The sequence below is a fragment of the Mizuhopecten yessoensis genome, unplaced genomic scaffold (genome assembly GCF_002113885.1).
Source record: "Mizuhopecten yessoensis strain PY_sf001 unplaced genomic scaffold, ASM211388v2 scaffold716339, whole genome shotgun sequence".
Taxonomy (NCBI): Eukaryota; Metazoa; Mollusca; class Bivalvia; order Pectinida; family Pectinidae; genus Mizuhopecten; species Mizuhopecten yessoensis.
Genome location: NW_018480067.1, coordinates 843,658 through 865,121, shown reverse-complemented (window position 1 = coordinate 865,121; position 21,464 = coordinate 843,658). Strand labels below are relative to the sequence as shown.

Sequence of the window (21,464 nt, the reverse complement as noted above, 5' to 3'; positions counted from 1 at the left end):
GGTAAAGGTAATATCTCAGAAGATCACAGCTAAAGGAGATATCTCAGTGAGATATTGCTACATGTGATATCTTCGTTAGATACTTCTATAGGCAATATCTCAGTAATATACTGGTAAAGGTAATATCTCAGAAGAACACATCTAAAGGAGATATCGCAGTTAGATACTGCTACATGTGAGATCTCCGTTAGATACTTTTATAGGCGATATCTCAGTAATATACTGGTTTAGGTAATATCTCAGGAAGATACTGTAATAGATGTTATCTCGGTAAGAAACTGCTATTGGTGATATCTCAGTAATATACTGGTAAAGGTAATATCTCAGAAGATCACAGCTAAAGGAGATAGCGCAGTGAGATACTGCTACTTGTGATATCTCCGTTAGATTCTTTTATAGGCGATATCTTAGTAATATACTGGTATATGTAATATCTCAGAAGAACTCAGCTAAAGGAGATATCTCAGTGAGATATTGCTACATGTGATATCTCGGTTAGATACTTCTATAGGCAATATCTCAGTAATATACTGGTACAGGTAATATCTCAGAAGAACACAGCTAAATGAGATATCGCAGTGAGATAATGCTACATGTGATATCTTCGTTAGATACTTCTATAGGCAATATCTCAGTAATATACTGGTACAGGTAATATCTCAGAAGAACTCAGCTAAAGGAGATATCGCAGTGAGATACTGCTAAATGAGATATCTCCGTTAGCTACTTCTATAGGCGATACCTCAGTAATATACTGGTATATGTAATATCTCAGAAGAACACTGCTAAAGGAGATATCGCCGTGAGATACTGCTACATATGATATCTCCGTTAGATCCTTCTATAGGCGATATCTCAGTAAGATACTACGATAGGTAATATCTCAGAAGATCACAGCTAAAGGAGATAGCGCAGTGAGATACTGCTACTTGTGATATCTCCGTTAGATTCTTTTATAGGCGATATCTAAGTAATATACTGGTATATGTAATATCTCAGAAGAACACAGCTATAGGAGCTATCGCAGTGAGATACTGGTACATGTGATATCTCCGTTAGGTACTTCTATAGGCGATACCTCAGTAATATACTGGTACAGGTAATATCTCAGAAGAACACAGCTATAGGAGCTATCGCAGTGAGATACTGCTAAATGAGATATCTCCGTTAGCTACTTCTATAGGCGATACCTCAGTAATATACTGGTATATGTAATATCTCAGAAGAACACAACTAAAGGAGATATCGCATTGAGATACTGCTACATGTGAGATCTCCGTTAGATACTTTTATAGGCGATATCTAAGTAATATACTGGTATATGTAATATCTCAGAAGAACACAGCTAATGGAGATATCGCAGTGAGATGCTGCTACATGTGATATCTCCGTTAGATACTTCTATAGGCGATATCTCAGTAGGATACTGCTTTAGGTTATATTGCTGCAGTTTATACTAATTTCTTTACTGGCAATTATATGTCGGTTGCGAGTATGTTAATGCTATAACATACATATTTATCTCAAATTGTTAACAAGGGTAACACAAGTACGTATAAAGAAATGTTCATATGCTTCAACACAAGAACATATAATGAAATGTTCATATGCTTCAGTAAAGTTCCTACTTTGTTTAGCTATATGTATCAACAATTTTTTGTTTATAAATGTGTGCCTCCTTTATGATGTCATGTATATACATTTACAGTATCTTTTTCCACAATAGCATTTAGGGCTTTTAGTAACTTAACAAATAAACGCCATGGAAAATAATTGTTTTTGGAAATCTATTTCAAATTTTTACTATGATCCTGGAGGTGTTGAAATCAGAAAAAGTGACAAAGATAGATCGACAAATACCCATCGAATTTAAACCAGTGCAAGTGTTTTTTTCCCCAAAACATCAGTTTAATTGTTGGCAAAATTTGCGTCGTAGTAGTCAACATCCCCTGATGCGTTGAACTCATTTTCAATTTGTTCGCGAACTTCTCGGAACGTTGGTCTTTGTGCTGGTTTCATGTTCCATGATCTCTCCATGATGTCGTAATGACTGAAACAGAAGGCATTTTATTTCAGAAGTGTGTTTTTGAAATTCAATCAAAAATCTCAATATCACTATGAAAATTGCAATTTATAGGTCAATTTTCTACAAAAACAAAATGTGTAACGGACTTGATGTCCAATGATATACTAAAACTATTTAAAAGCTAAATGAAATGAGACTTATTTGAGAAATAATAGCTTTTGTGTTAGCTCCCCGGAAGAATTGTTTCCGGTGGTTCCTTACGTTTTGTCGCAGAATTCAGGTCGGCGAAGTCGTTCCCCTTTCTTGAGTGCACGGGACAGGTCGGCCGACCTAATCTTCGGATAGGGGGTTTCTCCTGTAAAGTGTAATGTTAACCTTTGTTAATATCGATATGGCAATGATGATTTCCTCTTATGCACGATACACGCGCATGAATGTCTGTATGTTTTAATGCGTTTGTGGGCACATCGTCAATTCTGGTTAGCTGAAGACTTCAACCGGTAGCTGTGTGGACACCACATTTACTTATGTGGAACTAATACCGTTAACAACATCGTTGAAGGAAGTATTTACAAGTCACAGGATAAAGACAATTGACTTTTGCCGAAGAATAACAAAATATTTTACCAAATGAAAATATTTCCCACATGACCACGCCGTTCGACCACACATCTGACTTCTCCGATGCCGCCTTGCTATTGCTTACGCATTCTGGAGCAATCCACTTTATTGGAATGCGTTCCTGAAAATGAAAACAAATCCATTAAGTGCACATACATATATATCATGGAAAATATCAGATTCATGTTATTGTTAGTTAAGTTGAAAGTTAATGACGCGTATTAATCACTACGTTTAAATTTGAATGATATTTATCGCAGATTCGTCAACAAAACTAAGATGTCTGTGTATTTCAATACTTTGAGATAATTTAAAAGTAAGACAGAGAATAACTAAATTGGGCCGAACTCTTTGAAAGGAATTAAACGAATAGTACGAGAATTTTACTGCCGTCGAGTTCTTATCTATAAACAAATATTGACAATCATCCGTCTTTCTTGTCATTATGTTGCAGTTCACAAAGTTTGACACTTATTCACGTGGGTTAAACGTAGATAATTTGATTTATATATTTCTATCAGCACAAAACAAGGTCATACTGATGCAAGAACAAACGGTAATATATTAAGGTAGTCTTGCTGTACTTTCAACCAAACAAGGCCATTCAGTAATGAACGACAAAACACTTGGTAAAAGTAATACTAAGCATAGCACAAGGCTGTGCAAAATTGTCAAGTAGTAAAAAAAATTCTGGTCTAGGTGTACCATTAGGAAGGTAACTGTTGTGTCTTATAAAGGATCATTCCTCTAGATAATTTCTGTTGTATTTTCCCAAAATCATCGTTAAATTGTTTTTTTTTTCTCTCTCCCAAAAATCAAAAGTCGCAGTTCAAACGGTATTGCAATGGGTAGACGATAGTTTTATACCAAGGTATAGGATTTGAAAAGTAAAATCAAATGCTGTTCAGTATTCCTGATTGTTTATAGTTGTCGCCCCATATCAACACGTATATATTACTATGTAACGTGCCCATGTTACTTATATTTAAACTACGCATTTGACAACGTTATCCATAATGCGATATATATTTATTAACCAGTGTGTGATTGTCGATGTAAGCAAATCATCGATAGTGTGAAGTATAATAAAACGTTTACATGAATGATCAAATATAAAGATACATATATTGATAATAAAATAGATATATACTGACTTTCTTTTCTCCGTCTTCTTCGTCATCACCATGGCGGGGTCCAAAACCCGCGATCTTTGTTTCAAGCTTGTCCGTTAACAATACGTTCCTGGCAGCCAAACGCATGTGAGTAATCTAAGTAAGAACCAAATGATTAATATCAGTGAGGATAAAGGCCCAAACTTTACAAGCAATACGATTGGTATCATTGCTTCCAATTGCCTCACGTAAGAGACGAGAGGGGGCTCCCTGAAGAATCAGGGGTAGGGATCGTTTTTGTCCGTTGTTTCTTCTAAGGGACATGACAAAAAAGGACCGATGTCCTTTCTCTATACTATCGAAGAACCTTTTTGTTTCCTAGTGTCTTGCTTGGGCAGACCGTACTTTGGGCCTTATTGTTGACGTTCAATGGGATCTGTCCCCAAGCCGCGACATGTCCTTAAAATAGAAGTTGTTACGTTATTCCATGCATTCTCAGCAGTTTGGGTAATTGCAACAATTGGTTCACAACTGGTACTAATAGAAACTGTTATTTTAGTCAGGTGAATACTGATGCACTGAACCTAGCTTGGGACATCCAAAAACGACCGTTTGGGATGAGAGGAAAAAAACTGACTGTAATCTACTCTTGCAATGAATGAGGTACAATCACAATGACATAACATATAAGAACAGACCTCTCGACCTGCCAGATATTCCATTCCTTGAACAATGGAATACACAAATCGGAAGAGGAAGTCGATGGTAGAGTCAGCAGTGCGGTCTTTGTTATTGATAAGCCAGTCCTTCACCGAGCCGTAGCCACAACGCTCCAGTACCATAACGGGTCCCACTTGAAAACCAAAGAGATGACATGTGATCAGAATGTTTTTATGATCCCCAGTTGTGCGATACAAATGTTGTTATTAATACGACACCACTGATTCAGAGCAAATGAAGATGTTTGTTTTCGTATTGTAACAAAAAGTTATGCAAAACAATAAGACTTTTTTACGTCACCCCTTCTTTTTCTCTTAGCTTTTAGTCTTGTGTATACTTACATGGATAAAAAGACATCACCGACGTGTCATAGTTTCAAGTTTCAATGGCCAAAAATTAATTAAACTGTATCATAAGCTGTTTCGTCTTTTAGTAGTCATTCGTGATGCTAAAGACCAACACATTATTAATCCATATTGTTTAAAACAACTGTTGAATAAAACAAATTGATATACAACCGATCAGTAGCTAATATGTTTGCGAAAAGAGACACAGGAAAGGCATTTATATATTATCGACCGGGCAAGAGACACAGGAAAGGCATTCATAAATTATCGCCCGGGCAAGAGACATAGGAAAGGCATTCATATATAATCGCCCGGGCAAGAGACACAGGAAAGGCATTCAGATATTATCGCCCGGGCAAGAGACACATGAAAGGCATTCAGATATAATCGCCCGGGCAAGAATCGCATAACTCACGCTCATAATGGGTAGTTTAACATGTATGGGACAGACTGGTGTTATATAGACGGAGAGACACTGTACTATAAAAATGTGTTGACTTATATAATCAAATATTCTATCCATATAGTCTTACTCTTTTCATCGTCTAGGATTGCTCCGACCATTTCCAAGACACACGAATGCCGTCCCACCTTTGTGCCGAAGAAGTTTATCTTAGCCGTCATCAAGACCGAGTCCTGTTCTGTGAAATCGGCTGAAAGAAGAAAAAAATGCTGCCGCTACAAATACATCCAATCAAAACAATATGTCTTCGTTACAGTATAGATCTGGTTTCACTTTTCAATATATAAATAGGTTATAAGATTATTTGATTAGGTATTGGTTGGAACAAGTAATATTGTGTTTGTTATATATATAAAATCAGTTTTATTAAATGCATTTTTTCTATGCTAAGCAAATCGCCATTTGGCGGATATGTAATGTAATACTATTTACCCAATGTTTTTGAAATTGCAATTTACCCAATGTATTGAAATTGCAATTAAATAACACCCTCATTGCTGATTACGCAGAAAATACAACGCACTTTTTAATGTTTTTGCCACCACTGCCTGCTGTTGCCCAGATTGAAGTAGACTGGCCTCATAGATTTTTGCAAACTTTCCAATGAGGATTAAATTGTTGAGTGTCAAATCCTCCGGACGAATAATCCAGTCGGGAGCATGCTCGTAAGTCTGATGACCATACATGTATATGTCATCTTCATCGAATCCCCCTGTCTATAAAACAAAATCTAACTGTAAATGTGATCTATTTAATACTTAGGTTTTTGTTTTATTTGTGAGAGATATAATTGATGTCACAATTGAAGTGGCTCCATTTATCTGTTCCACTAAATAAATGGATTTTAAGAAATAGTGAATTAAAGGACGTATCTGTTACCTCTGAAGAACTTGATAATTGTTTGATCTCACAAAATCATATTCAAATGACAGTACTCTTTGCCATTTTCACCTTGTAACTTGCAAGTCCGTCCATGCCATGTCCTTTTCGGATGGATCGACGAATTGAACGTATGCCTTCCTGACTTCTTTCGCTGACCTTCCGTAGACGCCCAGTCTTTATCAAGAACAGCAGAATGAATACGATTCCGAGGAAGAGTATCCCACCTGTAAAGTACAGTAGTACGCAAGTATTAGTTATTGTCGGATTCTCCAAGCACGTTTTACAGGACAATACGAACCGTATTAGGTAACATTCATTACAATGGGTTTTTTTCAGAATGGTAAAAAATGGTTTTGTATTTTAAGAGATTTACAAACTAGTGCATGTTGACTATAAGCTATAATTAAAAATTCTATTTGAACCAATGATAGAACTGCTAACGAATAACTTATGAAATACTTGTGAAACGCATGCAACAGAGAAACACAGTTTTAAGAGACAACAACGCACAAGGTAAAAAAAAAGACAAAACAAGAACCTAGAAGACATCAAAGTTAAAGAAATGTAATCAAGGACGTCAAAAATCACTCGGTAGATAGTAAATGTAAATCTCTTATTTTTATTTAATCACACCACAGTCTGCAATCATAAAGTAGACTCGTTCAATCTTTTAATAAAGCAAGGTCGTTACGAAATGTTGTTTACTCACTTATAACTATCCCTGATATTCCACCTGAAGTCAGCGCTTCCGAAAGGACAAGCCGCTCCCGGAATTTCCTCGCACCTAAATAGGGTAAAACATCGCTTTTGTAATTATATCGACACTATGAACGTCCTTTATGCAGGCATTGTTTCGTAAGTCCGTTAGCAAATACAAGGACATAAAAGTGTTGTTGACCACAAATCGTGATATGATGCCATCATTTGAGTAGGGCTGCATCGATACGGTACATATCGCGGTACGATGCTAACGATACAATACGTATTACGATACAAATCTGCTTTAAAGGTCAACTTTATAATGTATTATAGACTCCAATAGTAAATAATATCGAAATATTTCTTTGCATAATGTTTAGTACTTTTGGGTATGACTGCACAGTAGACCACAGCTTTGCAGAAGGATTCAATAAAAATAAGTACACTCTTTTTTAGAGTTTTATAGAAAATGATTGATAATTTGATTACTGTAAGTGTATCGCGATACAGACAATCAAAACAATTCGATATGACACAAAAGAAAGTATCGTGATACTATACGATACGATATATCGTTGCAGCCCTACATTTGAGTAGCTACATATAACATGATGCATTACTTACAGTAGTCCATGCCATTCAGGTTTTGGACGTTCTCGATCTGCAACGGAAACAAAGATTTCACTTAAAGTTTAAAAATGTCTTCATCGTTTAAAACTTAAATAAGATAACATAGACTGTATGGCGTTAAATGTATAGTAACTGTAAAATTGAACCACACGTTATTTAAACAACGATAACGATTTAAATTCTCAGTTAAATTCATTTATATGTCAAGGAAATATTATATAGGCACGGAAGTCTAGTGGTAGGACGCCGAACTCGTGACCGAAGGGTCGCGGGTTCGAACACCGGCAAGGCACTTTTTCTATATTTGAACAAGATACTTAACATCGCTGGTTCCAGTCTACTCAGCTATAAATGAGTACGTGGTTGGGCAGTGCTAGAATTGTAGAATGCTACCTGTGAGCGCCGAAATGGCAGCACCGGCTGTATGCTTCCCAGGGAGTTGAGAAAGATATTGGCTTGTTGCAAGGGCCCTATAGCCACGGATAATAACTTGTGGACTGCTTTGAGACGACCTACGAACTAGGTTGTGAAAAAGCGGTATATAAGAACCTCAAATCATTTTTATTTTTATTATTATGACAAAATATACTACAGGATTGAAGATTTTGATAGCCGTTGCCATTATTACGTTGTTCCGTTGTAGCTGAATCAGTATGGAAAATAAGTGCGGTATAGGAAACATTTAAAACTTTGATGTTTAATGTCATAACATCTCCTCTCCTGCAGGTCGGGGATCGAGAAAAGAACACTACTGCTGTTACCCACAGCATTTATCGTAAGAGGCAACTTGTACGTAAACCCCTGCATAATTTGGGATTGGCTATTGTACCCCCTATTAGGGAACACAAAAGCGATCAAAATAAATCTGCTACACCCATTGCAATATATTTGGTTTTTTTTGCATATCCTGATTATGTTTTTAAATAAATATTTTTGGATTAGGATTGAAAAACACTTAGAAGGTTCAAACTAAATCATTGCTAGAAATTAGACAAACAGACTATTTGAAAGAAAGAAATATTTGTAGATGCAGTAATCCGTACAAAGTAAACATGTAACAAGATGATATAGCCATTTCATCTGTTTAGGGTTCATCAGTGCTACTAAGTGTCAACAGACCAAAAATTCCATTTCTTAAGTATTTCTAAATGTTATGCAGCTAACAGATTAAGGAGACTAAAATCACTTTATTACACTACAAAAACAACCTTTACCTAAATCTGTTACCATAATCGCTACCGAGAGTTGTTAATTTACATTTCTATCAACGGCTAAATGGTATTTGAGCTGAAGCTGTTTCAGCAATGTTCTACATAATTAATTGATTAAAAAACTTCATTTCTCCCAAAAATGTTACCGTAAGACAAATTTTCAACACAAAAAAATAATAAGATCATTTTTGTGTACGTCATTGTGATATACGGCATGGTATCTACGTACGCCAAATAAACAAAACTACAAATGTGTAATTCATGATGAGTAAATTATCAAAATTGCAAAGTATGACCCAGGTGTTTGGTTTCAACTGGCAAACAGATCGAAACATTGGAATTTATATAAAGGAAAACGTGACATGCTGGTGAACTTGCCTGTTGTTTAAAAAGTTGATTTTGTTCAAGGCCAACATAACCAAGTGTCACATGATCAGAGGCTAATTATAAATGCAGACCACTTTTAAACGTTGATAGAGGTGTAAGTGAGACAGAGAAGAACAGCTATGGGCAGAGATTTCATTTAACAAAGTTATACTCACGAAATATTCAGTGGACATGTTCTGCATGGCCTGATTAAAGGCGGTCAGTGTCATGATATAGTTGGTTTCAGTATTTTCAATACGGGGTTGATAGAGAATACAGTGATCAATATCCAATTGATTGTCTTCAGGAAAGCACTCTCCTGTATTGATACAGTAGCAGTCTCCAATCGTGTCACATTCCTCTTGTGTGCTCTACAACAAATTGTAACACAATATACTTGCTCATTTGATAAAAAAGTGAATCGCTTTTCGAAAAGATATCAAAGAAATTTTGAAATATTCACAGGATGCGATTCACTAGGAATATATTCAACTGGATAATATACTGGGAAACTATTTCGCCCATCACCGGTATAATCCATGTTTGCTCAGTTTTAATATCACCCTTTACATGTGGATTTTTTATATGGTTTGATGTATAATAATATTCGCCTGCAGAGTAAGGTGTTGTATTGTTTTCGCACCCATTGCAATATTAAGGATCTTTCTATTTCTTTCTACTTCTAACTATCTTTTATTTCCTAGCACCTTTCTTGGCAACATCTCCCTTTTTGCTTTAATGTTGTTCGTCCTGGTGACAAAGGCAATGGGTTCTGCCCCCAGGCCAAGACATACCAAAGTCCTTGAAAATGGTAGTGGTTATTCCCTGCTTAACATTCAGCATTTGTGTTAGTGGCAACAACTGGTTTACCCGTTGTCAGTATAATGGGACCGGGAATTCTGTGCTGAGTGCGTTAGGCATGGTATTTCAGTAAGAAAGCACTATAAAGTCGGCATCAGGACGTACTATCACAAGGAGTAATTTGCACCAACATATACTGTATCCGGCACACACATGCACGCTCCTTAAATGACCTTAGCTGTTGATAGGACGTTAAACAATATAAAACCAAACCAAACTTCCTTGTCATCTGTTTATGTGACATTGAAGAAACCACGAAAAGATCTGCTGTATCTAACTGCATATGGAGGGTAGGTGGCGACTGATGTCGGACGTCCTGCAAGATAGTTTATTTTTCGTTTATGTCTTATACTTAGGGGACATTGAAGATATAAAATTGATCTGTTAACTAATTGCAACACTTTCCCGATCTTTCTTGCCTTCTGTCTTTTCTATCTGCTTTCTCTTCCCGACCGTGTCTACCTAAGCACCCGTCATTATATGACACTGGCTGTTTCGAGGACGTTGAACCCCAAACAAACTAATCCCAACTACTTCCTATCGCTTTACATTTCTATTTCGCGAAACATATTTGATCTACAGTCTGCCGTTCGAATAACTTTTCATAGAGCTTCTAAAAAATACAAAACTATTTTAGAATACTTACATTAACTGTTTTTCTAGTAACAGCTATGTTGTCATGTATGTCAATAGTCTCCTGTGTGACATTGTCTCTGAAGGACCACGTTACCATAGCAATACCGCTGTCGCGATCCAACGTGCGGAGGAGAATTCTACACAAAAAGATAATATCACTACAATGTCCATCATAATTGCTCCCACCTTAAAAACGAAATCACAAACGACCAGCACGAATACCTCCATTATTTCATTTTAAGATTGTTTCATCTTACATTAAACAGCAATGAGTTGTTAACCGGTATTATGCTTAGTAACTGTTATTATTCTTCAGAAACAACAATGTGTTTCATTGTTTCTGTTATAACCATTACTTTATGTATACCATCGAATTATCGCCTGGTCCAATTTTCACTATACGTTGGTAAATTCATATTTGCCCAGTGTTCATTTCGTCTTTCGCATTCTGTTACAATGTTTATTATGTAATTAGCTAATGACAAATTCGTCCCTAATACGAACGGCCAAAATTGCAAAATTCCAACAGCGGCGAAAATTTCTCGAAACATAGCTTGGAAAGTAATGAAAATTGATTAAACCAAATATTGGAAATAACAAAGAGCACTGTACCTGCTTGAAATCTCCTCGAAATCCCGTTCAAAGCTGGTCACTGTGATAACTGGAGGAGAGTCATCAAAACACACCATTCCATAGTCCGTCGCATTGTTACCGATGATATCGTAAGCTCGAACCCACGCGAGGACACAGTCCCCCCGTGATACACTTTCGTCAACAGTTGCATTCTCCGATATTCTCATATCGCGCCAACTAGCCGTTGGGGGTTTGGGAACAACATTCTTCAGAAAGTTCTCCACGTTAAGCTGAAATCTACAAGAACCAATGCTTAAGAATTAGCAAAATCTTAAAAACATATCTGAATATGCTGTTGCTTTTAAATAATTTTGATATTAAACCTTATTATATATTTCATACCGAAAACAAACAGGAGTCTGACAAACTAGCCACAAAACCGTAATTTGAACTCATATTTCCTTAAAATAGGTTAAATATGAACAAATAAAAATAAACAAGGACAGTTTTTAAAATGTAAAAGGAAAACAGGACAAGATATTCCAGAAAGTGTTCTGCTTCATCGCCAACACATGCAATGTAATAATAATAATAAAAATAATAAACAATAATAATAATAATAATAATAATTGGAAGTTCTTATATACTGCTTTTTCGCAACCTAGTTCGGAGGTCGTCTCAGAGTGGTCATACCACTAGACTACCGTGCCTCCTAAATCAAGTCATATCAAGATAATGCTTCGTCCTCATAGCAAGATCCGAAAATTGACATCGAAACATAAAATTTATACTAGATATCACACAAATAAATAGCACAATTCATAACAAAAAAACCCGCTATTACCTAATTAAACGTGTAAATGGATATTACCTCATAATGCCGTTGGCATTTGGTATCCGGTCACTTGTTCTTGTGGCAGAGGGGTTCTTTAGCGTTGTAGAGACCGCCTTCTCTACGGTATCAAGATATTTGTTCTTGAGTTGTGGCGGGTAATCTCTTACATCGGCCAAAAAGCCTCCTTCCTGGTGAACTTTGTTGATAAAGTGTCCAGTCCAATCAACTTCAATGGACGTCTTTCCTTTTTTGTTTGGTACCTGCCACTGGTAATTTGACTCCCGCGAGGCACTTGCGACATGCAAAGGATGTAAGGAATCCTTGGATATATCAGAAGTGGCGTCATACAGAAATAATTCGCGGACATATCTGTAACACAGAAACAAAACATTATTTGAAAACACCTACAGAAAGAATAAGGAGGAGAAAAGATGCATTTTCTTAGTGTTGCACTTGGGGGTAACTGGTCAGTGTTAGTAGTTTGTTCAGTACGGCCCAGAAGTAAACAAAAAATCCATCAGGCACAAAGGCATTATGCTTACTTAAAGGCAATCCCAATTGAACACTCATTGCAGCAGAAGGTCAATATAGCTTACTTTTGAAAATTCAGAACGAAAATAAAAAGAATTGATGACAGTTAAATGCGAAGCAGCATGCGAAATATGCATGTTGTACATTGTACACATCTCTCAATGTATCATATTAAAAATGCTGCTCATATCAGTGACGGTTGTATGGATTTGAAACAGTTTAACTGCATCACAATTGCTTAAATATACCATATCTGAAAAGAAGCGTTTTACATCAAAGGCCAATAATGAACAAAAAAATGATGAGATAAATACAACAAATCAACAACAGTGTTTTGAGAGTAAAATGTGACGCGGCAAGAACATAGGTTTTGAACCCTTGACCACTGATCACTGAACAGAAAGATGTACGATGAAGAAAATTCACGGTTTTAATTCAGAACACCAATTTCCCGGCATTAGGTATTCCAAGGGAGCATCTAACTACATCATCATGCCCAAATTTATGACACGATTGCACAAAATTCTACCGTAAGAAATAATCCATTAAAAAATCAAAATTCCACACATCTATTTTATTTGAATTTTTTCCCGGTCGTATCGTGAGATAATTTTACATGACTATGTAAAACATAATACAGAATCGAAAAATGATACTATTTTCCTTTTACATTTTTACTCTCTTTTTCAATCATTGATGTTTTTATGCAACGCTATAACTTACCTGGTGTTGTTTGCGCGGTCTTTTACACCGAGTATTGCAGAATACATTCCAGGTTCTTTCGGTGTGACTGTGTGGTCACGAGCATCTGGGCTGAATTCGTATACAAAAGTTGGCTTCAGTGGATCCTTTTCTAGCAGGAAAATACCACCGCCACTCAATTTAAACACCTCTAAAACGTACGAATCTAATCCAGAAAGCATGTCTCCCCATCCAGACCATTTCAAAGCGACAGGGTCCTGTAAGGAAAGTGGAACAATATTTTCATTCAGTTTTGATCACAAAAGGTAAAAGCAATACACAATTCGTTCTATTTGAATGGTCATCATGCGTTTAAAGAAATAAATGTGTAAATGTCATGTTTATTTTTAAAGTACAGAATAATGATATTCTCATACTCTATAAGACCACACAGGTATTCATATTTTGTTCAGGAAATGGCATGTTTCGAATATTTAAAAGGATGTTTGAAAACTCGAGCGTCAGATTTGACAGGTTTCATTGACTGATATACTTTGGCTCTTATTTATGTTTTCAAAGTCTTTCAACTTTTCCTGCTTATGTATCGACAAGCAAGACGGCGTTGAGAGAACATTGCATTTAATAAACTATAAGAAATATGATTTGTAAATAGAGTATGTTACTGATGTTTATACATTTTATATAAAATCCTTTGTTTCTTGCAACAACTATTTTTATTTATTCAAAACAATTCACTTTTGAAAAATATATATCTTTCCAATTCCCGACTACCTGAAAACCATTGGCCTGTTCAAAAAGATATAAGCCAATTTTAGTTTGTAATTTCACGTTTGACTTTTACGTTTTGGTTTGTTTGATGTCATCTCTTTAGCAAGTCTTTTTTGCCTTTTAGTCGTCCTAATAACTTATTATGTGTTTACGAACGTAATAAAAATAACTTTTATAAACACACATCAATTTAACAGAGGATTAAGATTATGTTGGCTTAATATAACTACACACAGATGAAATATCCGTATTTTTTTTTAATCTTAATTTCTGTAGTTATACACTATTATTTTTATCCAGAACTATTTCCCTATATTTGTTAATATTCACGAGGGTTTTAATTTCGCTAATTTCGTTAATCACTCAAAATTCGTGAAATTTTGCACCTCATGAAATTTTTACTCGTAGTCAGAAGATCTAACGTCCACGAAGCCAGCTCCGTTTAGGTTACTTGGAATAAAGATAGTGGTGAAAATATGTTTTATCGAAGAAAATAAAGCACCAAATGATTTAAACTGTTTTAAATGAAAACTTAAAACTCAGGTCAATACAACTGGTATATAATTTCGAAAAATGTGCGACTATTTGCGTCTCCCAGGGACATGTTATACAGAATTTACTCATACCATTACAAGGAGGCAAATGCACCATAGACCCTGCCTCCGGCACACATGCACAACGCTCAACACACAAGGAGAAAAATACAACAACATATCATGCCTCCGGCACACATGCACAACGCACAAGGATACACATACGCCAACATACCCTGCCACCGGCACACATGCACGAAACACATGGAGGCACGTCCTTAAATGACGTTAGCTGTTGATAGGACGTTAAACCCTATAAAACTTAACCAAATCATACACCTGAACATGGATAAATAAGTGAGTATACCTGATGAGAAAATGCAATTGCCCGATATGCAATATTACGCATGGTCATAAAGACATTAAAATTTAGTCTGACTATATGCCTGATAAAACTGATTGGATCGTAATGATCACATGACACCGCGTTATGTATACATAGGAAGTAATCTAAACAATATGCAAACATTATAAACAGAAGGAAGTAATGACGGTTTTGCTGAAAATAGACTGGAACCTATATGCAACTCTTTTGAATATCTGAACGGTAACTGTTACTGTCGCAGCATTGAGACTGAATAATACCTGTGCTGACAGAATATAAATAAAATAGAGTAATGTTGATATAGCACAAAAAAACAAACGTTTCTCTGATAGTGGTATACTTTTAAATTAACCATATTTACTATCCATGTTAAATATATTTCATCAATTATTGGCTTTTGTTGAGATGAAAATGTGGTTAAATGAACTTGTGAAAGCGATACTTCACCGAATTTAAAGTCCTTCATAGGTATATTGAATGCTCAATAAAGTCTTAATCATTTAACAAGATTGAACGTATATAAATTGTACGGAGAAAAGTACTCCAATTGGTAGAACATTGTGACGTCACAATTAAAATGACGTCACAAAGTGAATATTGACCTGCTGGTCCTAAAAATAGTAACACCGAATCAATATTACAAATCACCACCCTCCACGTGTTTATGATCCAGCAAATGAGGCTGCTGGAAAAGGATGTTTTACCCGATATAAACTATTATGTTATTCTTATAATCAAATGGTATCCGGGGATTATTTTTACCATTCCACTTGGACATGTTTTTAGTATCAGGGTATTTTCTGTTGTCCGTTGTGGAACATTTTTTCGCTTTATGGTGATGTAATGATACATGTGTTGTACATTTTTTGAATAATTAAACATTTGTCGTGGAGATAGTTGATTATGCTTTCATAAAATATGTCGACATTCCTGACATATTAGTCATAGAAGAAAATATGTTACCCGAGTTATGTCGTTCACAACCTGTAATGGCGGCTTTTCATGAACTGTCCCACAAGTATTGTCATCTCTACAGTGGTATGGAGGTATGAAATCAAACTTCATTCTTATTTCCTTGGCTCCGGTTTTACCGACGAAGTTGGTTCTACTGCCATCGCTGAGCCTCATGTATCCGCCGCTTGCAACTTCGAACCGCATAGTAAACCTAAACATATAACAAAATGGTAAGCTGTTATATTTTGTGCTTTAATTCTATAGGAAGGGACTCTTTTGGTCAGAGTTGGATTTCATTATTTTGCACTTGAACGATCTTGATCCGTATTTAAAACAACTTTATCATGTTTTGGCATATTACTTCAAAATAAGACACTACTTCGTAATTGAGAAAAAAATAATAGCAACAAAGACCATGGATAAACATTTGTGAATAAAACTTGACAAAATCAATTGATTGTTTTGAAGGATTTTAATATCATTTTTTGAAAAAGGAGCTATTGGCATACTAGAAAATGCTATAAAGTTATGTCAGTGTACCCTTTTTTGTGCTATAATCGGTTAAAGATACAAAAACATGATATCTGATTTTAGGTTTTTATTTTTTATTTTTTACCAAGTGTGGTATCAGATATGTATGAAAGTTTGCAGAATTGATCAAATTAATATTTTCTCTTGAATTTTGGAAGGAAAATTTCTTATCTTTGTTACTCAGAAACGAAATTTAAGTTACCCCTTATTTTTTAATGAAAAAATACTAATAGAAATTTCTTACAAACTTGTTTATAGATTCAATGGATCAAAAGAAAATGTGTTACACTTTCTAAAACAGTCACAAATACGGTAAGGGGGAAGGGGAGAGGTGGGTCCGTGTGCTTCACCTAATGTTTAATTACTTTCTGTGTTATTTTTTTTTTTTTTATTTTTTTCGGAATTAGAAATCAAAAGGACTTCAGTTACACAAAGTATGTAAAAACAAGAGGCCTGATGGGCCTGAATCGCTCACCTGGTATTAATCTCACACTTGTAATCTTAAAAGTGGACTAAAATAAAGCTACAGGTAGAATATCAGTGTCTGATTCATAAGAACCTATTAAAAGATTTAAACATATATTGACCACTGTGACCTTGAAAATGGACGAAGGTCATTCATTTTGACAAAATTGGTAGCCCTTCATACCAGCCTGTTAATGACCAAATATCATCCCCCTTGGCCTTTGGCTAATTGAGAAGAAGTCGTTTAAAGGTTATAAACATATTTGACCCCAGTGACCTTGAATATAAGTAAAGGTCATTCATTTGAACAAACTTGATAGCCCTTTATCCCAGCATACTACTGGCCAAATATCATTATCCTAGGCCTCTTGGTTATTCCGAAGAAGTTGTATAAATGTTTTAAACATATTTGACCCCAGTGACCTTGAATATAAGTAAAGATCATTCATTTGAATAAACTTGGTTGCCCTTTATCCCAGCATGCTACTGGCCAAATATCAACATCCTAAGACTTTCGGTTATTGAGAAGAAGTTGTTTAAAGGTTTTAAACATATTTGACCCCTGAAACCTTGAAAATAAGTAAAGGTCATTCATTTGAACAAACTTGGTAGCCCTTCATCCTGGCATGTTACTGGCCAAATATCATTAGCCTAGGCTTCTTAGTTATTCAGAAGAAGATGTTTAAAGATTTGTTAAGACAATTAACCCCTGTGACCTTGAAAATGGACGAAGGTCATTCATTTGAACAAACTTGGTAGACCTTCATCACAGCATGTTACTGACCAGATATCGCAACCCTATGCCTCTCAGTTATTCAGAAGAAGTTGTTTAAAGGTTTTTAACATATTTGACCTCTGTGACCTTGAATATAAGTCAAAGTCATTCATTTGAATAAACTAGGTAGCCCTTCATCCCAACATGCTACTGGCCAAATATCATTATCCTAGGCCTCTTGGTTATTCGAAAGAAGTTGTTTAAAAGTTTTTAACATATTTGACCCCTGTGACCTTGAATATAAGTAAAGGTCATTCATTTGAACAAACTTGGTAGCCCTTTATTCTAGCATGTTACTGGCCAAATATCATTAGCCTATGCCTCTTAGTTATTCAGAAGAAGTTGTAGAAAGATTTTTTAAGACAATTGACCCCTGTGACCTTGAAAATGGACGAAGGTCATTCATTTGAACAAACTTGGTAGCCCTTAATCCCAGCATGCTACTAGTCAAAAATCATCACTCTGGTCATTTTGGTTATTCAGAAGAAGTTGTTTAAAGTTTTTAACATATTTGACCCCTGTGACCTTGAAAAAAGGTGAAGGTCATTTATTTCAACAAACTTGGTAGCCCTTCATCCTAGTTTGCTTCTGGCTAAATATCATCACCCTAGGCCTTTTGGTTATTAAGAAGATGTTGTTTAAAGAAAAATATTGATGCCGGACGACGGACGGACGGACGATGGACGCTGCACCATGTCATAAGCTCACTTGGCCCTTCGAGCCAGGTGAGCTAAAAACAATTATGTTTGATTTCTTCTTTGTTGCATATTATTTTCATCATAGGGAACACAATGACGATTTCAGTGATCAATCTAGTGTCAAACAAGGTGTAATTTTGGTCTTTCGATAAGCGCAAGAAAAATTATTTTCAAAACGGCCGCTAAATCGTCTTTTTATAATATTACAAAAAAACGTTACATGAGATCAAAACGAGACTTCAACGTGATTGAAACCTCAGAAGAGTACATCCTTTATTCAACATGTACGTGCATGTTAACATATATCATTAGACTCAATGATTGTTACATTTGATTAATATGTAATATTATAACTTACACGTCACCATTGTCCAGGCGATATCCAAAGAAAGGCACGTGCTTAGCACAATTGACTACGCCAGATTCTGGCTCCTGGTTAGCTGTCTGACAGATGACCCTTTCTGTTGCATTCGGAACGCTGTGTGATGCTAAAATAACACATTGAATCTGATATGGATGAATCGATATTGATATTTTTATGTTGCAGTTTCGTAAAAAAACAAAACAATATACGCTAAAAATGTGACGTTCTTTTTGGAATATCTACTTCCTAAGTTCGGTGACAATATTGAATTCCTACTGACATGATACTTTAGACTGAATGACCATAAAGGTGTTAGCATTTGTTTTTGTTTAGAATGCCTTCAACGAGACATACTTTGATCAGCGAAAGGGATATTTTAGTTATTCCCGTTTGGGGTACATTCCAGCCTGCTTACCTTTTGTTATAGTGTAGTCAATATGAGCGCTCTTGATTCCAAACTTGTCAGATCGTACGTACTCCGGTCTGTGAGGAAGTTCTCCAAGATCCAGAAAAGCCTCCATAGCGATGTCAAATCGGTTGAACTTACCGATGTTGGACCACCAGGTCAGAGTGTTCGTGCCGTTGTCAGGGGCAACTACGGTTACCGAGTATATGATGTCTTGTCTGTCGTTGTCGTAGTATTCCAAGGAAGCATTTGCAATCATCACCGATGGCCTCTTTGTAACTAGTCAACACGCACATATTTATATATCAAAAAATTAGTTGTACATAGGTTTCCAAATAAGTGATGGTTGATTGTCACATTTATCTAGCTCGATGAGGGTAGTTTTTACAGATAGTATTAAGACACGAGTTTTACTTTGACAAGCTTTTGCATTTGGAAAATTAACGAAACGATACACAGCATTTGGAAACAGCAGGTTTTTCTTTATTCTCCAGAGACTCCTTTAAAAGAAGACACGGAAAAAACCAGCCCCGGTGCTTCAGGGAACATCTTACTGCTTAAAATATACTGCGTCACTGATATTTTGTAAATCGAAAATGCATGACAGATAAACTTCATTGGGTATTGATTGTATTTGATAACTGGTTTTTTTATGAAAATCAAAAACTTACTTTCGTTGCATTTTTTGCTCTCTCCCCGACGCTTGCCAAAAGAGTCTGCGCATTCACAATGGTCAGGTAATGAACATATTCCAGGATAACATGGGAACCTGTAGGAACATTGCGCTAAACAAAGGAAAGACTGGTTTCTTAACACAATGATACAACAATAGAAGCAAAATAGACAAAAATAATTATTAACATTCAAATTAAAAAATACATAAATACACTTAAGTTAATACAAATTAAATTAGATTACCCTATTTGGTACAATTTTAAATACTATGCTAGAAGAATAAATGATGAGCGTGCTATGCCGTCTACTTAAATTGTGTGTTTATTATAGAAGTCTTACATGTTTTCAACCATTATCACACATGGAAGGAGTTTGTTTATATACAATTGGATTTTTTCTCCTTGAAACATCTAATGTCGTATGAAACATAAGAGTCATTCGAAACTGAAATTTGATACCGTACATTTGTAAGTATGCCACTTGAAAGAAAGTTGTGTACCGTACCTTAGTCAGTTTGACATTAAACAAAAGCCGTGCCCTATTCATTTGTCGTTATGCCACCGGAACAAGGGTTATATACCGTTCACGTAAAAGTACATCAATGAAAAACAGTTGTCAACATATGATTAAAAAAACTGTATACCGTCAACTCGTCAGTATTTCACACGGCCAAAAAGTTGAAATTAAACCGTCACTAACACATCTGGTAAAGTTATTGGGGCAAAATGAATAGAATCAATCCGTTGACAACAAATTGCACCCTATAAAACCCAAAATTGGCTGAAGGTACCAAGATAAAGAGACAGCCGCCGAAACGAGGTTGTCCCCGCCCGTCCCCGGAACGATCATTCATACGTTATCCACTCCCAATTATTGAAGACCAGCCTCAATACCTAGCATGTCACGAACAATTTACAATTCAACACTTATCATGGTATTGTAGTGACCTTCAGCACAAATCTCGAATATCTCTTCAAAGCAGTACGTGTCTCAACAATTCCAAACTACCTCAATTATTATTATTGTTGCATGCTTAACGGTCTAAAAACACATGATTATTCTTTAGGGCAAACAAATGGTAAAAACAAATTACAAAAACATCAAACAAACTTAAAGGTAAAAGACAAACGTCATTTTGAATATTGAAATTGGCTAAGGTAACTCATATTTTTCAAAAAGATCAACAGCTTTCAGATAGCCTAAAACTGTAGACAGTTATTGTTTCGAAAATAGGTCTAAGACAAGTAACGTTATTATAAAAATGTTCTCGAGTTGGCTGAAGGTCGTCACACTCTGATAATATGTGTTTTACTGTTAATGGTTCCTGACTCGCTATGCATTGAGGCTGGTCTACGCGTTTCGATAAATAACAAAATGATGAATGACCCATCCGGAGACGGGCAAAGACAACATTGTCTCGGCGCCACTCTCTTAAGCAAGGATGCCATTCACCGATTTCAGGTTTAATAGAATGTTATTTGTTATCTGTGATTTTACGGAGTTTAAAATGAACGGGCGAAAAAACGGTTGGTCTGTAAAAAAAGATATAACTAGCCAAAGAAACAATCTTTACTTTTCCTGTTACCGTTTGTCCTGTACTTTTCGGTTGTTTGATGTCATTTCCTTTAACATGCTTTGTTAATATTTTATTGGTGTTACTAACTGTGCTACTAGGAATACCAAACGAATGCATCG

General features: G+C 35.8%; 1 protein-coding gene across 1 annotated transcript in view; it reads right to left on the bottom strand.

The window, feature by feature from the left end:
• Nucleotides 1-439: 439 nt before the first annotated feature.
• The window catches only part of LOC110443315, a 30,331-nt gene continuing 9,306 nt past the window's right edge, over nucleotides 440-21,464 (bottom strand). Inside the window, exons 5-23 of the mRNA XM_021487470.1 lie at nucleotides 19,766-19,879; nucleotides 19,104-19,373; nucleotides 18,683-18,812; nucleotides 15,865-16,066; nucleotides 13,237-13,472; nucleotides 12,019-12,351; nucleotides 11,187-11,444; nucleotides 10,585-10,711; nucleotides 9,254-9,448; nucleotides 7,495-7,531; nucleotides 6,881-6,955; nucleotides 6,241-6,395; nucleotides 5,813-6,005; nucleotides 5,360-5,479; nucleotides 4,458-4,612; nucleotides 3,802-3,915; nucleotides 2,654-2,768; nucleotides 2,288-2,381; nucleotides 440-2,050 (exon numbers count right to left, since the gene is read on the bottom strand). Coding sequence (XP_021343145.1) covers nucleotides 1,909-2,050; nucleotides 2,288-2,381; nucleotides 2,654-2,768; nucleotides 3,802-3,915; nucleotides 4,458-4,612; nucleotides 5,360-5,479; nucleotides 5,813-6,005; nucleotides 6,241-6,395; nucleotides 6,881-6,955; nucleotides 7,495-7,531; nucleotides 9,254-9,448; nucleotides 10,585-10,711; nucleotides 11,187-11,444; nucleotides 12,019-12,351; nucleotides 13,237-13,472; nucleotides 15,865-16,066; nucleotides 18,683-18,812; nucleotides 19,104-19,373; nucleotides 19,766-19,879 — 3,065 coding nt within the window. The 3' untranslated portion in view covers nucleotides 440-1,908. The remainder of the gene's footprint in view (nucleotides 2,051-2,287; nucleotides 2,382-2,653; nucleotides 2,769-3,801; nucleotides 3,916-4,457; nucleotides 4,613-5,359; nucleotides 5,480-5,812; nucleotides 6,006-6,240; nucleotides 6,396-6,880; nucleotides 6,956-7,494; nucleotides 7,532-9,253; nucleotides 9,449-10,584; nucleotides 10,712-11,186; nucleotides 11,445-12,018; nucleotides 12,352-13,236; nucleotides 13,473-15,864; nucleotides 16,067-18,682; nucleotides 18,813-19,103; nucleotides 19,374-19,765; nucleotides 19,880-21,464) is intronic.